Source organism: Thermobia domestica, chromosome 1 (genome assembly GCF_964235325.1).
Source record: "Thermobia domestica chromosome 1, izTheDome1.hap1.1, whole genome shotgun sequence".
Classification (NCBI taxonomy): Eukaryota; Metazoa; Arthropoda; class Insecta; order Zygentoma; family Lepismatidae; genus Thermobia; species Thermobia domestica.
This window is the reverse complement of record NC_137454.1, coordinates 243,015,389-243,040,246: the sequence shown is the minus strand read 5'-3', so window position 1 is coordinate 243,040,246 and position 24,858 is coordinate 243,015,389. Positions and strand designations below refer to the sequence as shown.

At 38.5% G+C, this 24,858-nt stretch overlaps 1 protein-coding gene across 1 annotated transcript in view; it reads right to left on the bottom strand.

The window, feature by feature from the left end:
- Nucleotides 1-11,803: 11,803 nt before the first annotated feature.
- Nucleotides 11,804-24,858, bottom strand: part of LOC145667338 (phospholipase B1, membrane-associated-like) — a 34,256-nt gene continuing 21,201 nt past the window's right edge. Inside the window, exon 4 of the mRNA XM_081734908.1 lies at nt 11,804-12,002. Within this exon, the coding sequence (XP_081591034.1) occupies nt 11,848-12,002 (155 nt within the window). The 3' untranslated portion in view covers nt 11,804-11,847. The remainder of the gene's footprint in view (nt 12,003-24,858) is intronic.

Genomic DNA, 24,858 nt, shown 5'->3' with positions numbered 1-24,858 from the left:
TTGCAGAATTACAAAATAAGAAAGAAAATATCTAGTAGAGGGGAAAACAAATGAAAGTAGACCCGCATTTACAAGTTAATTCTTAGCTTATATTGATAATGAAGGCTTCTTCTACAGTAATTTGTGAATCAAATATTAATAAGTCAGTATGTAGAATCGCCCCCCTCCCCTCTGGGGATAGTATTTTATAACAGTATTTTATAGTAGGATAAACATATTTCTTTTATAAAATAAGTGTATTTTATAATCTTGATAACTTTCTACATAAAACTGTTTGATGGGGAACGCCAGATTGAATCTGGGACTAGTTAGCAATGCTCAGGGGCGTAGCCACGAGGGGGGGTCCACCGGTTCCGGACCTCCCAAAAATTTCGAAACCCGACTAACATTTGTAGACTTTCTTAACGAACTATACTTGTTTAACAGAGACATGATTGATGTAGGCTAAATATTTTATTTTACACCTCATCATGTACTCTTTCTTTTCTTATAAAAATAATCATTCTATCATTTTTTTCTAAAAATATAGATGACAGTAAGTAAGAATTACTTATCGTCTTTTCGGGTGCAGTATAAGACAGGTTCCATATTATGTAGACGTATTGGACCTCCCTCAAATACTTTGGATCCCTCCCAGTTAACATTTCTGGTTGTAGAACTGGCAGTTCTGTTTGTTTTTATGTTCTTTGATTTTTGGCTTCTGTTACATGCTGATCCTTCATCTGGCGCGTTTCGAGGTTTCCTTTCGAGAACATGTCACATTGGTAAGCATTGTTTCGCCTCATGTGGAAGTGGAAGTATATTGTGTTCATCGTGCATTGCGTAACAACCAAGACGAATGATTTGGAATGTAGTTTTTTTTTCTTTTACGCACATGTGTGTGTGTTGATGTGTAAATATGAGACATTCGGAATTCATATACCAGTACCCCTTTTATATCAGCTGTTTTGGTTTTTAATTATTAGGTTTAATTTTATTGTGTGTGCTTTAATTCTGTAAATAACCTACAAATTCTGAATGAATTGTATACCATGACTTCTGTAAATAACTTAAAAAAAAAAAAAAACATTTACCAGCTTTCAACTGAGGAAAAATTTGCAATTAAGGTTTAGACAAAACAAGCAAAGGGCAATTCAGGAGAGTGTTCGAAAAAAAAAAATCCAGTTTAAATTTACAGATATCTTATGGCAGTAGTATTGTTTGCACCAGATACATTTCCTCAATTTATTTTAAATTTTCCTGGATAAACTGTGAATAAAGTGTGTTCAATGTACATTTTTTTATAACACTAATCTCTGCTACGAACTCTCTTCAGTCAACGCTGAAGAGGAATTCGGATCAGAGTCAGGGACTGAGTTTGCTAGAATGAATCGTTCGCAATAATCTAGAAAAAAATATTTAGTGAATCTACAAAGCTTCTGAAATTAATATTAACTGTACCTATGGCGTCAGCAAAAAACGAAAAGTTTTTTTTTTTTTTTTTTCACGAGAAAGAATTGACACTTTCAAGGAATTGAATTTCCCAAGAAAGGTTATCACCATTGGTTATGCTTTCCATCGAAAAAGACGTGACAATAAGAATACCAGAATTCAACCAGCATGTATTAGACAGATTTGCTCCAATCAAAGAGAGGAGAATGAATTTACTAATTAATTAAGGTGATTAATCGGATAAAATGTTCTGCATTTTTTATTTTTTAAAAACAGAATTTTATTTAATTTAACATGTCACATAGCATTTGCATCTACAGTTATGCTGATTAGTGAATGAGTCAACTTTATATCTTCTGTCTCTTATCGTTCGTACTGCAACACCCGAAACCACAATCCACCGGCCGCCACATGATTGCATAAAATTAGATACTACCGAATCGAATTTGTTCCTTATCAGAAGACCTAGTAGGACTTGGGTACTGCAGCAAGGCCAAGACCCTCGAAAAAACAACCCAAATTTATAACAACCATATGCTTATTTCAGGCGGAAAAGTCAGGTGACATTGTCGAGCGGTATAGGCTTACTCCATGGGTATAAACCTAAGCAGTAGCGGAGCAGATTACTAAATAGGCTCACTAGCCATGTGCCTATGGATAACTCATGGGGGTGGCAAATTCCTTTCGCAGAATATCATGAATGATAACCAAAAATTGATTTTCTTTCTTTTTTTTTCAATTTAACGTAAAGGAATATTCTGGTAGGAAATATTCAGTTTGGAACTATTCTTTATTGTAAAAAAAAAAAAAACAGTTACTAAAAGGTCTTACCTAAGTATTTAAGAAGAGACTTCAGTTATTATAAGAATGAAGCAAAATATTGAATGAAAGACTCTTCAACAGTGGCGTGTGTACTGTTTCCGGCCGGGGAACAGGTCACGAATGCCAACACTCCTTTGCCATTGAGAAAACATAAGTTAATATTAGCATATGTTAGTAGCGGCGCAAATCTGTCTTCAACATTGGGGGGGGGGGGGGAGGACAAGTAAGACTTTTTTTTTTTTTTAAAGCGATAATTGTGAAGTTGAAAAACAATCCTCTGAAGGATTAGGGAGAAGACTTGTCTTCAATATTGGAAGGCGGACAGATTTGAGATTTATGATTGGGGACATCAATTTCATCTCACTTTGCTTTGTGCCAATCGGACACAAATCATCACATTAAAAAAAAAATCAAATATGATTATTGGGGGGACAGTGCCCCCAGTTCCAAGGTTGGAAGGGACATGTCCCTCTCATCCGCCGTGTATATTAGTAACAGTGTATGTTTGCACCAGTGTATATTAGTAACATGAGACAGTCAAAGCTCTAGCCACACTGAAAAAATATTACTTCTCCTGAGATTAGCGAAATGAAACAGTGCCAGGTCTGGCCAGAGAAAAGATAGGTGACAGTTCCTAGTCAGTAGGTGTTGGCATTGCGGCGTCTCCTCAGCAGGCAGGTGAGGATAATTGGAATGCTATTGGAAGCAAAGATGTAATGAATTTCGGTCTAGAAATCCATAATCAACGGCAAGGAAAGCCGATATGCTGACTAATCCATACATACCCTAAAGATATGAATGCCATAGGCCTGTTGATAGGTCCTGGCTCCTGGATTTTCTTCAGGAGCTCAATTTTTTACTGACATGGACAACATGTATTGTGTCGTAGTGTTCTCATTTTCTCCCACGTTATCATTTCACCATTCTTTCATGCTTTTACTTGTCCTATACGTGGTACATAACAATATCGTGTACGTTGCTCAAGGGCAAGACAAAGATCGTAAATTCATGGCATTTAAGACTGAAAAACGTTTCAAACAATCTATTCTCGTGTCATCCATGAAAATTTTGAAGAGCACTAAATTGCCAGTGGGCACCCTTAATAAAGCAGAAATATGTTAGGACCAGCGGCACTTGTAAGAGAAGTCACATAGGTAAAAATTAAAGTTCTTATTTCCTCTTAAAACAAAACTAACTTAATGTTGTAATTGTTGTATACAATAATTAATATATTTTATAAACTTTATTCCCTTAGTTTCAATCGATAAAACTTTAATTTTTATCAATGTGACTTCTCTCATGAGCCGCTTCTGATCACGATTTCGGAAAATATTTTCAGATACATGTTCAAATATCGATCAATGTATTAAGAAAGCTTTCTCTTACGTGGTCAAGAAGAAAAATTCCATTTTTTGCACAATGAGGAATACCTGGTCTTTCGAGATTATCACTAAGTTTGATTTTTTTTTCTGAAACATTGAACGGTAGAGAAACCCAGGGGAAGTTCATATAAGAATTTGAAATGAAGATATTGAACTGTTAGTTGATGGAGAGAAGGACGATCATTATGTTTGTGTTAGGATGCCGGGAAAGTTTAATCTGCCACTGGGAATAAGGCTGGGATCACAAGATCTGTCTGCCATGGGTTCAAATTCTGTTCACGACATACAGGATATCACATAACTGAGAACTAGTTATTATTTCACTAGTTCTTACTGCTAACCAGGGCCGTGCCGTGGGGGGGGAGCGGGGCGACGGCCCCGGGCGCCGGAGTAAGGGGGGCGAAAAATTCGGGAGAAAAAAGAAAAAGAGATAGGAAAAATTGCTTAAAACATATGTATGGGGGCGCCGTCGTATACTCTAGTCCCGGGCGCTGATTTTCCACGGCACGGCCCTGCTGCTAATATCTATTCATACTCCTCTGTTTTACCCTGAAGGGTATAACTGGAGATGCAAGGTTCTTAAATACAATATTTTCAGTAATCAATAATTTTATTCCTATTAAATTTATATTTGAAATCAGGTTCGCAACTGTGGTTCATGTCACTCGAGGCAAACACGAAATTCAGCGCCCCCGAGTTTAATAAGAGAAACTGTGTGAAGATGTGGCAATTACGAAAAAAATCCACAAACTCAATGTTGTCGATCAGAAATTCACATGGGCTACAATAGAACCAGTGCCATGCCGTGGAAAATCAGCGCCCGGAGCCCACGGAGCCCACTTACCTATGAGTGAGGTCGATAGACCAGCCGCAAAGCGCCACAATGTTTGGCGCTAAGCGTGAGAACATTTTCAGAAATATACCCTGCTTTTCCTTGATTTTGAGCACTCTTTATTACTTTTTCCCTTCCATTTTATATTTATCTTTTATTTTTCTTCCCGAATTTTGCGTCCCCTTACATCGGCGCCCGGGGTTGTTGCCCCACTCCGCCCCCACGGCACGACACTGAATTGAACTAAAGTTTGAGCTACTGGTCCTCACATGAACAATTTGGGATGATGCTGACTTAGAATTGCATAGCTCACCTCTAATGTAAATGGCTTCTTGGTGTGATCCCAGCCCAAGTGCGTTTAGGTTGGACAACATCGTATTCGTGGATTTTTTACGAGTTCACCCCATCTTTCATCATTCCATCAATTATTTCCATCGCCATCACTTTCATTTATCATCCGTACGTTTTCTTTCACTTGACATATTTTAACATTCTTTTGCGTTTCTCACTGCATCCTATAGGCTTCAAGAAATAAGCGAAGCGTGACAAGTTATTTATTAATAAACTCTGCATTCATTCATTCTAACACAGATTTTCTTGATTTGCAATAGCGTGTATCGTGTGCTTTGTATGTCACTATTTCATGGAAGCTGCTGTGTTACTTTGTAATAAATCAATGACATATTTTTAACAAATTTAACAATCAATAATAACTGTCAAGGATATAAAAGAATTAAAAAAAAATAGAAACCACGAAGTGGGTTATAATTATTTCAGTTTATATATATAGGCTATGAATGCTTTGAAAGTACACAAATATAAATATTCGTGAAGCATTCAATAAACACTACTGGTTGCCTGGCTATTTAATCTCTTCAGTAATAGAGCAGAAATATGTAAAGCTATGTAGATCTACAATTTAATCGTATGTGGGTGTATCGCCATGGGAGATCGAAACTGGAATTTCACATACATAAGCACACGTGTGTTAACCTCTTGGTTATTAGGTAGATTACATGGTAATCACGCATTCGGAATACATGAAGGCAAAATTTTCCGTTTGTGTACACAAATTAGATTGCACGGCTATTTATGTTAGGGGAGTTCATTTGATATTTCCTGTAGCCATAACAATAGCCCTACATCTGAACAAGAAAAAAAAACATTGAATGTTTAAGATATGTTGCATTATAGCGTATTACATTATGCAATCTTCAGTATTAAATTCCATGACAATGTTCAGGATAGCAATCACGACAAAAAAAAAAAAAAAAAAAAAAAAAGATTTTATAATTGCATGTAGTTGCCGCGTTACAGCACTTCTGGTTTGTCTTTTTTTTTTTAAAAAAAAAAGTAATACACGCGATTTTTCGTCTTGAATTGTGTGCAATCCGGTGAATCGGGTAATTGTTATTACATATTGTGTACAATTATTGGATAATGCAATACAGCTTTTAAGCAACGAACATAGTTTCAACCTGTGGTCCAACGTATTCTAAGGGTGCAACATTATTTTGGGGGACTGGCTCCTCTGACCTCCCTTTAGTCATACCTATAAACTTATCACCGCGATGTTCTGGGCTATTACAATATACTGGATTGCTGCAATTAAATGCAAGAAATCACAGTTTGTTTTTTCTTCGCAGAATAGGAGTGTTTTAAACTTATATACCGGCAGTTTAAAGAATCAAGCGCTTCTAGCGAGCTAATATGAACTATGAATGTAAGTTGATTTTGTATCTTCCATCATTCACTTGCCTTAATCATCCTCTCCCTTAACCTAAAGGGCTAAATTGTGGGACGTTAACCTGAAGATTTTATTTTCACTTCATTCCGAACGTTAAGTTTGGTGAATGTTCTATTCTGTGTGATTAAGAATTGATTTCAATTCCAGACGAATACGCAATAACTCTTCATTCTCTCCATCTTTTCTCCTAGGTATCCAAGAAAGTTTTGTCGCTTTTTGTGGAGGCGTGTGTTCAATTGGTCCTCACACTGTAAGTTGAATGCAAATGGAGATAAGGCGAAGGTCATTTGTTGGTGCGGGTATATCAAATATGCTACCTGGTTGCGGTAATTCAGTTACACTGTGAACTTTCGTAAGGACAGGGTGAACATGGGACCTCCACAGAAAGTCATAAGGGCGTGTATGCTGTACGAGCTCAAACTGATGTCAAACGCCGCTGCAGCGGGACGGGAGATATATCAGGCCTTTGGTAAGAGTGTCGTGACTACGCGGACAGTGCAATAGTGGTTTAACAAGTTTAAGGACGGTGACGAAACACTCGAAGACGCACCACAAAAGATCAACACAGGTACAAAATGAAGATCTTCAGGCAGCAATTGAGGCGAACAGTAGCCAGACATGTGAAGAACTGAGACTATAATTCAGTGCGAGTGGAGAAACTATTCGGTACCATCTCCATCAACTTGGGAAGCACAACAAATTGGGTCGATGGATCCTACATGATTTGACTCCAGGCCAGAAGGCAACGCGGGCAGACACCTGTGTTTCTTTGTTGCCTCGTCTGAGAAAGGGGCCATTTAGCCATTTCTGGACAGGGTATTTACATGTGATTAGAAGTGTGTCCTGTACGAAGCTCCATGGCGCCGTCTCATTGGTTAACATCCCATGAACCGGTTTCGAAACAGCCGAAACCAGTACTGCACCAGAAGAAGATCCTCCTGTGTGTTTGATGGACTGCTCGCGGCATTGTACATCTGGAACTGCTACCAGCCGGTGAGAGCATCAATGCAACTGTGTACTGTCAGCCAGTGGCGTAGGGAAGGGGGGGCCAGAGGGGCCGGGCCTCCCCCAAAGAGGTCCGACAATGTACTTTGGTACTTTGATGTTTGTAATTTTTTATATATTTTTATGTTTATATATTTTTTTGTTTGTAATTTTTCTATGTGTACCTATAACAGCACTTGGGCCCCCCCCCCAAACACACATCCTGGCTACGCTACTGCTGTCAGCAGTTGAGCCGTGTTTAAGAAAAACTCAAAACTCCGGAGCCAGCACTTCTGAATCGCAAAGGGGTCATCCTGATACAAGACAGCGCTAAGCTAGAATGATCCGGGACACCATTCTATCCCTTGGCTGGGAAACACTATTTCATCCATCATATTCCTCGGACACTGCACCGTCCGATTATCACCTGTTCCATTCCTCGGAAAATTGTCTTAGAGGACGCCAGTTCAGATCCCTAGTAGAGGTACAAAATACACTTGATACCTTCTTCGCTTCACGGCCCACCTAGTCCTACTGCGAAGGAATTCATGATCTTTCAAAACGTTGGCAGAAGCTCATCGATACTGCTAGGGACCATTTTTGATCTTCCATGTACGTCTTAGGTGACATATATATCACTGACATTATATTCTATGTAATTAATTGTGTATGTAATGTATTTGCTTATTAATACTGCATGCAAGAGGAAAGAAAAATACTGATCGTACATGAATTAGAAACTCCAACCGGAAGTAGGCTCAATTTTGCAAACGGTGCGAGATATTGAAAAAATAATCGAAAAAATCTCCCCTTTATGATACTCCTTCGCGATTTTAATCAAGACGTCTTTCACTTGTGTCTGTAAAGGAACACGTACAGATGTGAGGAATGACCAGGAGATTCATGCTCATATGTGAATGATGTGCTGTGTAGAGAGCGCAGGTTCAACTAGTATAAATTTAAAAAGGACCGCTATTCATTACTAGATGTTTTATAGGTTATTATCCTTGTGTCTTAAAAAAAAAAAAACTCACTAACTCTCTTCATCTTTTTTACACAATTATTCATCTCGAGCAATTCTTTGCGGGCACGATGGTTCAGTGTAGAGCGCTTACTTCTGGTGCATGGTTCGATCCCCTGCCAATTAAGTTTGTGGTGGACAACGTCGTGTCCGTGGTTTCTCGGAGTATTCCCATTTCCTCCCACTTTCTCATTCCACCAATTCTTCCATTATCATTCACTCTCTTTAATCATCGGCTCCCTTTGACTAAAGAACATAAGCATGAAATGTTAATCTGAAATATTTCATTTCATTTTCACTTTCGAGCGATTCTTTTCCACGTTCTTTCTCAATGTTTCTTGATTTCGGCACCTTGTTGTCTCTTGGTATCTACTCAAGAATAGCTTTGCCCATCGATCATCGTTTCTTCTTTCAATACATATCACCCAATGGATGCCTTTATTCTCATGAAAATAACCGTTACTCCTGTCATTCTTCGAATTCGTTTTTTTAATCTTTGCAGTTGATGATTGCCATAATTCTTTCTAGTGTTTTACCCAGATATGTTAGGAGGTAACCCCCAAAGTTTTAGATTCACCTTTTCCCCAAATTTTGAAGATACATGTGCAGCATATAGGTGATGATCTCTTCCTCTAGAGCTTTAGATCTTCCTCCACAAATCGAGAAGACTGAATAAGTTACTGATCTCTTGATGATTCGTTATGTAGTCTGCAGACAGTAAATGTCTGATTTTATTAATTCACCAATGCATATGTTGGAGCAGACAGATACATTCATTGAATAATTTAGGCTTTAAGTATATTGACGTTTTATTTTCCAACATGAAACTGTTTATTCGAAATGCATCCCAGCTTTAGGAATGCGAACGAGACACGAGTTGAGACTGTCTCATCTCGAAAATGTATCGTGAAAGTGATACCTCGTCTTAAATAGTGTTTCTATTGGAAAATCTCTGTCTTGGCTCGAATCTGGTCACGAAAATTCTGACTCACCTCGCCTGTGAACAACCCTACCCAGCTTAGTTTAGCATGGTGTGAGTATTATTAATACTCCCTTTTCACTCTCTATTCTTGACGGATTTTAACTTCTTAGATTTGTTTTCTAAGGTTGGAGGAAGGGTAAGTTTCATTATGATCGAATAAATGTCAACAAAAGTCATCGGGAACAAATATACAATTTTTATTCCATAGAATGGAAGAATTACAACGCTTATGTTCATTTCAGTGACGTTTCTTACATTTTATCTTATTTTTAATCTTATATACTCTCTCGATATGTATAAATAGATGTTAGTGTGTTCGGTATACAAATTCACACGGTTGATTTGGTATTCTTCAAAGAAATTTTATCGAAAAGACCGTATTCTATATAAAACTTTCTTATTTGTATCCTAAAGGAAAAAAAGAGGGGTGGTTTCAAAGGCAAAGAGATGGTTTAAAATTTGTCAAAAATATAGTATCTCATGAATTTTTCATGCTAGGAAAATGAAACTCGGTATATAAACTCATTTCTAAAAACAAATTGACATACACATTGACATACACATTAACACATATGACTTACAATCTGAAAAAAAGAAGATACTATGGAGCTAAGATACCTGTAGCAGGTAGGAAGGGGGTGACCTGTAAAAATAATCCAATACAACTGATATTAGTGTCTAATCCAGAGCTTTCGGTGTCGCTGAGATTAATAATGACAATCCCAATGCCGTCTAAGTCCAAGTCCAGCTCACCTCACATCGTCATGGTGTAAAGGGCGAGAAGAGGTGGAAAATAAGATGTCCAAAATGGTCAAGATTAATGACGCATCTGTAGTTTTCGAATCAGTCCCAATGACATTTAAGCCCACGTTTAGAGAAGAATGTGCATTCCAAGTGGTCCAGGAATTAAGAGGAGCAATGCCGAAGGTGTTGCTCGTGGATATTTATTTTAGTCAATTCTGTACTTTTGACAGGGGCAATACCGAAGGCGTTGCTTATAGTTATTTATTCTGCTCATCCAGTATTTCCTGCCGGTATTAATTTCTTTATTTTCAAACCACACTCCCGGTGGAAGAGTGTTACAAGTGAAAAATACACATTTGTGGGAACATGACTTTTGAAGTTTGTTATTTTATCAAAATCGCTCCCTGGAATACTGGTATTAAGCCATCTAGGGGTTAATTGTTTAGTTACGTTTCTGTGAAAATACCACCAGGTAGACCTCGTTTCTCTCTCTCTCTCTCTCTCTCTCTCTCTCTCTCTATTCTCTTTTGAATGATGATAGCTCAAAATGTATATATTTTTTGAGTTGTAACACTTTTCCACCGGGTGTGAAAAATATTGTGCATAAACATTATTTTTTTCGTGCGAAACTTCTGCTATAGTAAGCGTCACCTGAATTGACGTGTGGCATTAGCCAATAAACTCGCAGTGTGCTGTTACTAAACCTTCAGGGAGGAATCTAATCATTCATAATTGATTTTGTTCGTATTCATAATTGTCCAGAAATACGAAAAAATCAATTATGAATGATTACATTCCTCTCTGAAGGTTTAGTAACAGCACACTGCGAGTTTATTGGCTGATGCCACATACCAATTCAGGTGACGCGCACTATAGTTTGTTATACAAACCACAAAGTAGCAAAATTGATTTAAATAGTATATATTAAAAAAAATTAATTTTCAACATTAACTTCAAACTGGCATGAAACTTCCAGTAGATATCCACAGTAACACACCACAATTCGTAGCTAAAACTTCACATCCATCAATGTATTCATTAACTAGGAGACATTCACGACAGCGGGGTCTTACTTTTCCCTCATTCATTTGAAGATGTGCTATAAAGTGAAATTTTTCTCTAAGAAATACCAAGATTGAACACTAACTACAATTCCAAAGCTAATAAATTTCAGTATGTTGCATGATCGACTATTTAACATCCAACTTTGTTGTAAGATCACACAAGCCAAACTATCTTCAAGGCTTTGCGGATCATTCGTTATGGACTTTTATGGGATTGTTAACATATAAACGAGGGTTAACGGACAGAGTACTGTGCATGAGAAGCGTATTCGGAATTGACATGCCGTCTCAACACCGGAGCTATATCAGATATTGATCAACAACTGAACATAAGATGAAAGATACATATACGTTTTTGCATCGAAAATGGAACCTAGACAAGGCGCATAGAAAGATTCTATTAGCCTCTCTTCTACCGGAAAGCTATGCATTGATTTTGCTAAGTGTGTATAGGATGTTATGCGTCTATCTTAGTATTTTCAGATGAAATAGCTCAAGTGGCAGAGCGTTGACTTCACATTCGGGAGGTCGTCGGTTCGATTCTCGATGCGGACCATCTTGACTGGGGTTTTCTTTAGTCCTATCAATCAAGGGTGGTACCTACTAAACAGGCTCTGGCCGATACCTTCCCAAATCCTTTCCATTGTTATCGTTGTTAGATATCCAGTATAAAATGGCCTTTGAGCTGTATCTGGTGATTGTTAAATATTTAAAAAAAAAAAAGAAGAATCGACAAAGAAATGATTAAATGAAATAATGAATTCTTAAAATACAAATATGACACATAAAAGCTCACATAAATATACTATTTTTATTCCTCATTTAATACAAAACATATTCATTGTCTGCCAGTGAGAAGAAATCTCCTAGAATTTTTATTGGTAAACAGATAGGGTGCCTCTCTAGTAGGGCATTTCAAACTTGGAAATGGAGCAAAGTTTTCCAACTTTTGTCCAACTGGAGTCAGCATATTGTTCCATAATTCTTGAGCGACTGGAAAGAATATAAAGAATTTCATTGGTACACAATATACAGTAAATTTTTGCGTAGAATTAAACAAGAATAGTTAAGAAAGAAAAATAGGAAGAATTTATCCACAAAAACATCTTGTATTAGAGATACTTTAAAATTATTAAAATGTCAATTTATCAATTATTAGCTCGAGAATTTCAGGGAATTCTGACATGCAACATTATCGTATGTTCGATCTTGCTGTGAGATAACAGTACAAAACTTAAGGAAGTAATTTATCTCTCTATACGCGTATAAAAGAAGTCCTGAGTGACTGACTTATAAATACTCAGCCCAAACTCCTTAAGCTAGTAACTTGAAATTTGAACAGAACTTTAGATTTGTGACTAAAGGTACCGATAACGAAGGATTTTTTGGAAATTCGACAAGGAAAGGAGAAAATAGAGGTGATAACTATTATATTACATTTTTCATGTTTCCGAATCTCTGAAAGTCAGACATGAAATTTGGCACATAAATTTGTCATTTAAAATAATTAGACACATGTTTCAACGTTTTTTTGACACTTTACCTAGAAGGGAAGAAAATAGGGGTGTGGATTATAATTATTATATTATGTCTATATTTCGAAATCTCTGAAAGTTAGAAGTATGAAATTTGATATTTGGACTTACTATTTAAATTAATAAGATATGTGTTTCAGCGTCTTTTTTTTTTTTTTTTAATATTTGACCTAGAAGGGAAGAAAATAGGTGGACAAGAAAAAAACAGATGGATTACCATAAGACGGGGTTACTTTTCACCAGATTTAAGGAATTTTAAAGAAAATCGCATCTAACCAGCAAACGTAATGATTTAGAACACTGTATTTTAAACATATAATAGATATACATATAAGGAAAAGATTCGTGCAGTGCATTTGTAAATATTGAGTATGACCATAGTTATTGAAATATAAACTTTGGTGCAAAGTTACCCCATAGGTTGGGATACTTTACACAACATACAAAAAAAAAAAAAAGTTCAACATACGAATATAATGTTTCTGTGTAATGATTTCCCTTCAATATTTATACATTTCACTTCTTACACAAAACTGCATTCAGTCGACAAACATTGATATTAGAATGATGGTACCGGTATCAGTACTTAGTATGAATTATCGATATTTGTAAAAAAAAATATGTATTTTCTGCTACCGGCACAGGAACCATATTCTGATAGTTTAGCATATATGCTCCACAAAAATGCCAACTCAGGAACAGAAAAAAATCCCCGTGAACTGATTTGCCTTGCTTCCTCTTTATGTTCAAGAATATCATCCCAAACGTAATCAGTGGAATATTTATGGGGTTTGGGGCTTTCAGGATGAAGCCCACTCAAATTGAATGATTTCTTTTTATTAAAATAAAATCTGATGTTAGTCACTCCTATGCGTATAAGCTTCTAGCCCCCACAAAACTAGCGATTTCTAAAAAAAAAAAAAAAAAAAAAAAAGTTTTTCTGAGTGAAGCCCCTCTCAAACTAGTTTTCTGACTCCGCCACTGTTCGTAATTTATTTACCAAGAAGAAATCCATTCCGGCATCAACGTAAATAGGAACTTTATCTAAAATTAGAAGGCAAGAGGTACCCGCAATAGTAATTTCCTATCTAAGGGGATACTTTGGACCTGTGCAAAGTAACCCCGATTAGAGGCTGAAACCAATTTCTCCCAGTTTTATCTTTTTTATGACTTTAAAACGTTTCACACTTCAATTTCAACTATTGCTTCAAAGTCCCATTACATACAGTGATATTCCACGAAACTGACTTAACTTCGATGAAAATTATTGTACGTGACTTCTTTCAAATTTTGTTGGCCTTTACAGTGATTGCTTTCCATACCTCTACAACAACAAACCTTCCGGGTAATTAGAACTGATGTTAACTGCCAAAATTATAGCCAAAATAGTTAGATGTTCTATCTTACGGTGGTAGTTGGAATATCCTCTTTACAGTTAATAGTATTATCGACAGAGGACTTTTCATATTTTGTGCAAAGTTACCCCTGATGTGTAAAGTAACCTCATCTTACGGTATAATAATTTTAATAAGATGTTTATGTCTCGGAATCCCTTAAGGTTAGAGGGATGAAATGAGATATTTAGATTTTTCATGTAAGGGTATTAAATACATATTTAAGCTTTTGTTTTTAGATACTTGACCTAGAATGGAAGAAAAAGGGTATGGTGTGTTTCCCTAAGGTCTTTCGTTCGAGACGTTCGACTTAGATACAGAAAGAAGAATGCAAAATATTGCACACACAGTAACACGAGCATTTGCTAGTACGACATAAAAGAATAACGTATGCTATACTTCGTTGGTATGGACGCCACGAAGGTCTTAGTATCAAAATAATTTCTTTCGTAGTATGAGCACGTTCTTCGAACAAATTAGCTGATCCGAACGAAAGCTTTACAGCTGCTACGCGTGATATTGCTACTGTTAATAGTAAGCGTAAAGAAAGAGAGTTACAGATTATGAAATCGTAACAGTCGAAGAGATTGGGGGAGGGAAGACCGGAGTGTAAACAAAGAAAAAATATTTTCCCATATAGAGTTCACATATTTGAACATCAATTTTGTATTAAAGTATTTAAGATTAGGGATACCGCTAATCACGAATTAACTCACACATATGAATTACTATAATTAATTTGCAAATTTCTAACAGTAATATCACTTTTTTTTACCCCTCCCAGCAAGTTATTAGTAGGGGCAGTTTTCTTATGAAAACGTTAAGTGTAGGGAATTTCCATCCATCTCCCTGGATTTCTCACCTTGCAGAGTTGCGGTTCCTGTGTTATTCCAAGAGAGTTATTATAACAACAATGAACAGTTATAAACGAAGTTGAGTTGAGTTGATTTTGAGTTTAACGTTCCTTTAAGCAGCGAGGCTATATGAGATGGAGTACAGTAATATAAGCACAACTTAGTTTTAAAAAGTTTCATATTACAATTAAGTTAGAATGTAGTAAATATTTGAACTGCAGGGAGTTTTGTCTTTGATGGATATTGATTGAGTTCTTTTAGAGAATTGGGGCTACTAGAACTGATTGCATAGGCGCCGACTTTTAATTTCTTCAATGAATGATTACATTTCGATATTAGTAAGAAAATTCATAACGTCTCGTATACGATTCGGCACTTCGAAAACATAAATCACAATATATAATGTTTTAAGTTCTTGAATAGATCAGTGGTTCTCAATCTTGGGGGTTCGCATTGAGAAGCGTGAATGACCACGAAGAGGGCACAGTCTGCTGAAAGAAAATGTTTTTTAAGTGTAAAATACATATATAGTTTTTTTTTAATAAATCGTGTATAGAACAAAACCAAACATTGAAATTGTGCGTCTTCGTATCAAATAAAGAGCATCGTGATGGCTCAGTGGTAGAGTATTCACCTCAGGGTATGAAGTCCCTAGTTTGATCCCAGCTCCTGCCAAGTGTGCATTGTGTTGGACAAACACCGTGGGCGTGGTGTTTCTAGGGGTTCTCCCATTTCCTCCCACTTTCGTCATTCCACCATTATAATCCATCTCATCATCACCGTTTCTCTTAGCTACTATGCATAATTGTGGATCACATTTCGTGGACATTAAACTAATAAAGATGAAATGTGTTAGGAAAATTGGCCAAAGGAAAGGAACAGGGTAAACCTGAAAGATGTGCACAAATTCCGGGAAGTGATTCGTGACATGAAAAGAAGCCAAAAAGTCCTGTTGCATTTTGTCAAATTCCGTATCGTGTACGAGTGACAGGGGTGCCAACTTGGAATCGAAAATCGAATACTGACAATTGGAACGGAACAGAAAGATGTGCACAAACTCCGGGAAGTGATTCGTGACATGAAAAAAAAAAAAAGAAAGAAAAAAGAAAGAAAGAAAAAAAAAGAAAAAAAGACAAAAAGTCCTTTTGCATGTAGCTGAATGTCAAGAATCACCTTCTTTCAGGTTCACAATGTATATATTTGGTCTAGGAATTAATTCGTGCGGGTGGACAAGAGATGGCGCAACGAACGGAGCGTCCCACAGTTCCGTGTATCCACACATGTGTTGCAAACCCCTGTCATCGCGTATCGTTCGTAGTATAGGGCAGTGGATTAAAGCGTCAACAACACCAGTTTGTAGTTAAGTGAACATGGCGCAATTTGTGCCTGATAAAGTGTTTTGCGGGGTGTCCTGCTGCATTAATTTAACATGCAGGAAAGTGCGACTGAAAGTCATCGTATTTTGGTGGAAGTGTATGGTGACCATGCTCTAGCTGAGCGAACGTGTCAGAAGTGGTTTGCACGGTTTAGAAGTGGTGATTTCGGCTTGGCAGACCAAGAGCGAGCTGGACAGCCAAAAAAAATTTCAAGACGAAGAATTGACAGCATTGCTCGAGCAGGATTCGTGTCAAACGCAGAAACAACTTGCAGCAGCATTAGGCGTTGATCAAACAACAGTCTCCAAACGCTTGAAAGCCATGGGAATGATTCAAAAGATGTCACATTGGGTTCCACATGAATTGAAAGACAGAGACGTTGAAAGACGAAAAACCATTTGCAAATTGCTGCTTCAACGACAGAGCAGAAAGGGGTTTCTGCATCGAATTATTACGGGTGATGTAGAAGGCCGATGTCCTTCTCCATCATCTGCATATCGAAATGCAGATGAGGGGCACATTAGCATATTGATATGTAAATATGATAAATTTTGTGGTTTAATTATTTGCTTAACATAAGCATATGCTGTGCATATTTATTTGATATTATTAGTAATGAAGTGTGAAACACCTAGCATAGTACGTAAATATTAATACAATATTGTATTATATTGTATTTATTTCATTGTGTTTATTCCATTTATTGGCATTATATAGAGTATTATTGGGTTGTATATAATTACTTCGTTGTTGCATAATGCATAACTAACAGGGAATGATGGAAGATAATGAATATAAAGCAGAGATGAAAGATTAATTAAAGAGGAAATGAGCAGATTCTATACGAATCATACTTGATTTTTCTGAACGCTTGGAAGAGAGCTAGAGCTGAGAAAAGTTTTTTTTTTTTCTTTCCCGACTTACTGTCGCCGATACTACAGGATGGGAGGTCTCTCTCAACTCACCACGGAAAGAAATACCCAGAATAGAAACTAAATAAGTATCGTATACCCAGGAAGTAGCCTATAGACTTCCTTTGGTGAATTTACACTGGGTTTGATACAGTGTGTTGAAACACGGAGTTCGTATTGTTTAAAATGCCATAAAGTTTTTCGCTTCTACATGCGAAATTTTAGGTTTCTAAAGGTGTGATTTCCAATGTACCTAGCGTCAGCGTCTCTTCCTCCCCCCCTGTTCACCAAAAACCAGTAACCTGGCTAGCGAGCCTCTTGCTTGGTTCCCAACATGCAACACCAATTTGAAAATGTGTACTCTAATTTGACTTATTTTCTGTGTTTAATATTAATATTTACGTACTAAGCTATACTCGTTCTTGGAAAGACCGCATAAAATTCTGTTTATTTTTAACAACGTGTTTCCCTTATCGAACAAGACACTTAGATCTTGTATTTGTGAAAAATAAATAATTAACAAATATGTTTCCTTCAATCTCTCTCCAAGCAAGCATGGATGCATTGGAAGCAGACACTTTGAACGACAGCCACAGAAATTGGGTGTACCGCTGCTTCTGAGAGAGATGACAGTTAATGAAATGTATAAATATGTATTCTTTGTAGGTTTAACTTTATTTTAATGTATAATATCATATGTTTCTATGTTTTATTTGTATGGGACAAGTGAAGAAAACAAAAGTAGGCGGAAATCTATCATAGTTTCTGCTGTAAGCAAAAACTTCCGGTGCTGGCCACTGCCTGGAGGAGGGGCAGCACGTATCAGCCAAGAAAGGTGAAGTTGGCTACGAATGGTGGCTGAAGAAGGGCATTGACACAGGAGACCACCCGCAATATTCGCCTCAAGGCAAGAACCTTTGTCAAAGGGTGCTGGGAGAAGCGAGTTTCTTCGTTTCCTGTGTTTTGCCAGAAACATATACCCGTTTTCCTTGGAGAACGGGGTAGTTGAAGCTAGACTCGTGAAGTAACAAGAGATAGTTTTGCGGTGTAATAGGAAGTCACCTGACTTCCCGTACAGAGTTCGATACCCAGGACACGGTGAGAACATTTGTTTCGGTTCCCCGGGATTTGTCCTGTGAACAACTGTATCGCGAGTGAGTTGTACAAAATTCTTCAAGATCACGATATAGTCCAGGGACAAACAGTGTATGACTTACACACATTTGTAGTTATACGTCAGTGGTATTCATTCTATTCAGTGACAATGGAAGTTTAAATTTTGATATCATTTTTTTTTTATTCATCCATTCTCTGAGTGCTTAGAACACTCAGTAGAGATCAGCTAAGTTGAAGCTTATTCGTAACTCCCAGTGTTAATATGGGACACTCGCATTTTGCCAACTATGGGAGAAATATATATATCCTAACATATCTCAAATAGAGATATAACTCCGAGGCCAGTAACGCTATTAAACTGTGCCTGTCCTTGGACATTTTTAGCACAAGGCTGCAAGTAATTAATTTGCTTGCTTTTTAAATTGGAGATACTAAACATTCTTTCATAGAATGCTTGAATTTCAGCGTACCATATCTTCTACCAGAACATTTTTGTGTAGTGGAATGAGCATCTAGAAGGACACGGTGTTAAATCAATTTCAGAACTTGTGTACGTCAAGTGAAGCTTGAACAGTGCATCACCATATAAAATCTTGTTTATGTTTATCTTCTATCTGTGTTGTAGACCTTTCAGGTTTAGTTCAGCCTACATTAATTCTCATTCATTTTATTTTTTTTAGTGTGATACAATATCAAGTGTATAAAATCTATAAGTAACGTGTTTCTGTGATAGTGCACTACAAAGGTGATAAGTATTTAGTGTATAAAGTGTGATATCATCTCATCTACCATGTGTGAGATGCCTGTTTCCTATGTGGGAATAAAATCTGTCAGCTCATACCAGAACAACTGTTTATTCAATTGCTGTAGGGTGAGTACCTGCACTAATGATATCTTTGTTTCAGGAGTGTGATTCAAGGAGACATTTTCCCTTGATTTTGTATGTTGACCATCTCTCTGTATGGGGCTCAGAGAGAATTCTGCCCAAAAGAACAAAATAACAGCCATGAAATAGTGAGATCATTTACAGGCTGCTACCTGTAACAATTTAAAGTATAGATTTTTTTTTCTTTTAACCTAATTGAAAATTATAACTGACTCACTATTATAGCATCCTTGAGCATGGTTGTTATGCAGATGGCCCTGAGATCTGCTGTTCTACAGAAATACGTAATTTTTGCTCTACCGACTTCATAAGAGAGTGGCGGCCCTTACAGGAGAGAACCTGATCTCCAAGAGGGAATAAATAACTTCTTGTATTCTTGTGATATTTGCATTTTATGTAAATACTTCTGTTTATTAAATATTCCCAGCCACTCTCCTTCAACATTTTTTTTATATATTGTGTTGGTGTCGTTAGGTAAACAGTAGCTTCGGCTCTGGCCACCTAGCACCTCACAATAAGAAGTGGCTACCCAGCTGCAGGGCACGATACTTCACGCTTTTGCGCCACATAAAGAAGTGGCGCCATCAGCGTTAAGGGCATGAGAGTATAATCCTATATACTCAATGGTCAACATACAGTTGGTTTAGAATTTCGGTATATGTTTTGTTTTCTCTTCCCGAAAACTTCCAAGAACGTAGGTGTCTTGTGTTTGAAATTTATTTATGTTTGAATATTTTTGTCTTAACATTACTAGAGAATTCAGTTTATTTAGAACTTTGGGGGGAACAAACCTTGTAATTCCGTTTTACTCGTAAATGGTTGTAACGCGAGCACAGGCTCGAAGAGAAAGAAATATGGATAACGAGTTCGTATTTGAAGAGTTCGCACAGAGAGCTGGGGAGCTCTCTGAAGAAAATAGTCTTAATGACGCTCAGAGCGCTAACGAGCGTCCAGTCAGCGTTGTGGGAGACGCTGCTGCGGTGGATACCGTTCCGCCAGTACCCAGTAGGGAACCGGAAGTACCATTGCGGGAGGACAGGGAGGTAATCACAGAAACCACGAGAATGCCAGATCCTAGTGTTAGCACTGCAGTCAATGAGGGTAGCGTAATGGAACAGAGAAGTTATTTAAATTTTGAGGCAATTCTGAACCAGATCTTGCAAGGACAAAAGAAACTGAAAGAGGAACTAAAGTTAGAACTAGAGGAAAATTCAAAAGGGCTGGTAAAATTAGAGAAAAAATTAGAAGAAAATAGTAGAAGTATTCGGGAAGATTTTAACACCAAATTAGAGGAAAGTACGAGAAGACAAGAAGAGAATAATCGTAGTTTAAAGGAGGATTTAAATTTAAAGTTAGTAGAAAGTTCAAAGGGTCTGGAAAAGCTAGAAAAGAAAATCGAGGAAAGTAATAGCACGTTAGAGACAAGTTATCTGAGACTAGAACAGGCGGTTGAGTCCAGCAATGCTCGTCTTGAACTCCAGATGGAGGCTGTGAGTTCAAGACTGGAGCAAAGTGAGCGTCAGCTGACGGAGCGTCTAGAGCTCACGACTGCAGAGCTTAGGGGGGAAATACATCAGGCCAGAGAAGAACTGTCTACGCGTGTAACCGAAACTTCTAGCAGGATTGACGAAGTTCAAGAGAATGCTTCTAGCTTAGCCAGACAGTTAGATGAGAACTACACAGAACTAGCTGACAGTGTTAGACAGGTCTCGTCTCGTGTCGAACAGACCACTATTACTCTGAATAATCAGGTCAGGCGAGTGGAAGTGAATTTCACTTCCCAACTAGCAAGGATCCGGGGGGAACTAGAGCAGGAAACGCCACTCGATGAGATCAGGTCGGAATGCAACGGTAGCATCCAACAGATGCAAGAGACCGTTCAAGACGTGTGTGCACAGCTCGAGAAGAAAATGGAGGAGTGGAAGAGCTCCATTCAGAAGGAGACAAGTGATGTGATAGAGGGGAGACTCGCTAACATCTCCGTCTCCAGCACACAAGAAAGACCACCATCTCTGAACAATGTCTCGAGTCGCGATCTGCCTGGTTCTCAACCTGGGAACCTCGCTACTTCCCGCGAGACAGAACCTGTCCCGTCGACGTCTCGCTCATGTAATCATGAGACGAGACAACATCTCGCAACAGCCTTTGGACTAATACACAGGGATGTTACCTTACCTGTGTATTCTGGGAACGAATCTGAGACCGAAACATATAACTTTCTCCAAGATCTCGACCGGTACTTTGAGGTCACTGGAGTACCGGACGAGATGAGGCTCAGCTTCATACCACGAGCGATCCGAAATACTTGCTACCAATGGTTTCAAGTTAATCGAAACAAGATCCACACATACGAAGACTTTGTGCATAACTTCAAACAGTGCTATCTTAGTGAAGAGCGGCTGGCGAACCTAAGGGCAACGATTCTCACCTCCCACTTCGACAACCGTATACACAAATCCCCCGCAGAATATCTGCTGGATTTGTTACATAAAAACAGTATACTAGAGCCAAGAATGTCTGACGCTACATTATTGAAGGTACTTCCGCGTCATTTCCCGAACTGGCTGTTTAGGGCGATAGTCTCTTCTCGCCCGAAAACAATAGCAGAGCTTTTAAATCTTGTTCAGGAACTGCAGTCGTCGATGACGAATCGCGACCAGTTCTTCCAGGGAAACCAGAGGAAAGGGGTCAACATGCTCCAAGTGAGCGTGGAAAACGAGGACAATAACCCCTCTGGCCACAGTGGGAAGCACGCTGCTCGTAAGAAAAATAGAACGAGAGAAAATCAGCGTCCTTACCAGAGACAGAGACATCAAAACACGAATAATAACAACCACCAGCGATCCCCGCCTCGCCATCCGAGCAGCGGAAGTGGGTCGTCTGGCTGGTCACGTGGGGGGAACTCCCACTCCTCTCACAACAACAACAACATTCGTGGAGCCCGCGGTAGGAGGGGAGGAACGCGCCAGACGGAAAGACCACAGGGAAATTCCTTCCGTCAAGCGGACGAGGAAATCCAACTGCTGGAACACTATGACCGGGCGCCTCCTCCTACCAGTCAGAACCAAAACATGACCAGGAGTAATCAATCCTCTTCTTCTGCTCCCAGAGAATGAGGATTGTCCGCATGTGCTTGGGACAACGTTAGGATGGCTATGGAGAACACGAGTACATCTGAGTTGACAAATGAAAATTCCAAGTATGTGCGTAATTTAGAAGAAAATGTAGAAAATATTCATTTACATGAAAATACGTGTGAAACCGCAGTTAAAGAGATTTTTGAAAATGTAGTGGAAAAAGAAGAAGAAAACTGTAATATTTGTTCAGAAATAATAGCAAAGAAGCATTTCAGTGAAGGCATGTTCAAAAATAAGTTAACCTTGTTAAGTAGGACAGGAGAACACATCGATTTAGATAGGGCTGTATATGAAGAGGCCAATGGCATTTTTAAGAATTTATTTGATTCAAGTAATGAAGAACTACCCAGTAATAACGTCATCTCACTACCAGAGATTAATGTACTTTTGTTTGGAAAGGAAGTTAATTCTTTATTAGATACAGGGGCTACTTGCTCCGCTATTTCTAAAGAAATTTGGGACTCCGTCTCAAATAGCCACCCCACACCCGCATTTTTGAGTGCTAAGAATATACGGGTAACGTCTGCTTTCGGAAGTAAATCAGCGACGATCATAGGCCAGACGCTGTTAGTCATTCAGATACATGGGAAGGAATTTCATACATTAGGCATCATTATTTCAGGTCTGAACAGATCTTTGATTTTAGGTTCCAACTTCTTTACAGAATCTCGTGCCGTGTTAGATTATGATACTGGCCTTCTACATCTCAAACATCCTCATGATGTAGAAGTCAAATTTAGATCTGTAGATTGCGAGACTGAGGATTTAGTAGTTCGGTGTTTAGAATTGAATGGTGAGTGCGAGAAACCATATAGTTTCATTGAGGAGTTAGATAATTTTGAGTGTAATTTTTCCCCGTCAGATGAAGGACGGAAGGCCATAAGGGTTAGTGCACCGAATGAGCATAAGACCTGCAGAGAAAAGGCTGCTCGTGCCCCGAACTTGGATGATGGTAGATTCCCAAGTGCCCAAGAAATGGCAGTTCATGTATTCCCACCAGAAGAGTGGCTTAAAGTGAACACACGTGCCTCCCATTCAGATATAGAAGATTTTGTCGTGAACTACTCAGATCTCTCAGCCTCACAAAGAGAGAGTTTGAAAGCTGTTCTTTTAAAGCACCAGGCGCTTTTTGATATCAAGCCAGGTTGCATAACTAACTACGAGCACGAGGTTGGAGTAACGGACGAACGTCCTATAAAAACTAAATTATATCCTTACCCAAAGAAATTCAGAAATTTAGTATCGAATGAAATTTCGCGTTGGGAGGCCTGGGGTGTGATTAAGAAGATGCCTACAGCTTATATAAACCCTCTGGTAGTGACGCCGAAGAGCGACGGACGTATTCGAGTTTGTATAGATGGAAGAGCTCTGGCTAAAATTTCGGGGGATCTCTCCGACAGACCTATGCCACCCCTATCTGTTCTCCAAGATATTTGCGACAACTCTTGGTTCAGTTGCGTAGATGCAACTGAGATGTTTTTACAGATTAAGGTGAAAGAAAGTCACCAGAAATATCTTGGGTTCCTACATGAAGGCATTTCATATGTTTTTCAAAAAACTTCCGTTTGGGACAAAATAGAGCCTTGCTTCTTGCGTAAGAGCATTAGATATGCTAATTGGATCAGAGGCTAGAGAGTACTGCGGCGCTTATGTTGATGATTTAATTCTAGCCGACAGGAGCTTCGAAGATCATTTGGTACACCTCGACAGAGTGTTGGGTTTACTCACTGCGGGCGGCCTAACTCTCAGGCTGAAAAAGTGCAATTTTGCGAGAAAATCACTGAACATACTTGGTTTCCATCTTTCGCAATCCGGTATCGGCAAAGATCCGGCGAAAGTGAAGGCGGTGTTAGATTTTAGGACACCACGGAACGTCAAGGAACTGCGTTCCTTCATTGGCTACTGCCAGTACTATCGTTGCTTTAGTAGGAAGTACTCGGAAGTTCTCCATCCGTTGTTCCAACTGCTAAAGAAGAATGTTAGATTCAAATGGGAACCAGTACACCAGGCAGCGATGGACAGGATTAAGCAGATCTTCCAGGAGGAAGTAGTTCTGAAAACCGTCCTGCCTGACAAGCAATTGATTCTCGAATGTGATGCGTGTGATATTGCGTGTTCTTCTCTATTATACCAGCGTGATGACAATGATGACATCCGTGTCATTGCCTTTACATCACGTGTGTTCAATGCCGCACAACGCAACTATTCAATAACAGAGAAGGAATTTTATGGACTCATAGATGGCGTTGTTAAGTTTAAACAGTACTTAGTTGGTACTAAATTCATAGTACGCAGTGACCACCTTGCTCTTAAGTTTATTCTCTATTGTAGACTTACAAACCAGCGCATTACCCGGTGGGCGATGTTGCTCTCAAATTTCAATTTCGAATTCCAGTTTGTCAAGTCCAATGAGAATCTGAGTGATTATCACTCTAGGTACCCTCCTCACACAGAAGAAGACCTCAGTGTTGCACGGAAGCCTATCCTCCAGGAGTCACTGATGTCCATCCTGACGGAAATCCCATGTGAGTTGAGGAAGATGATAGCCATACTACCGGAGATGCAGTCTTCAGATCCTGTCTACGGCAAGATCAAGAAAGATGTCGAAGAGAAGACGGACTCACCGAAGGTGAATGGTGC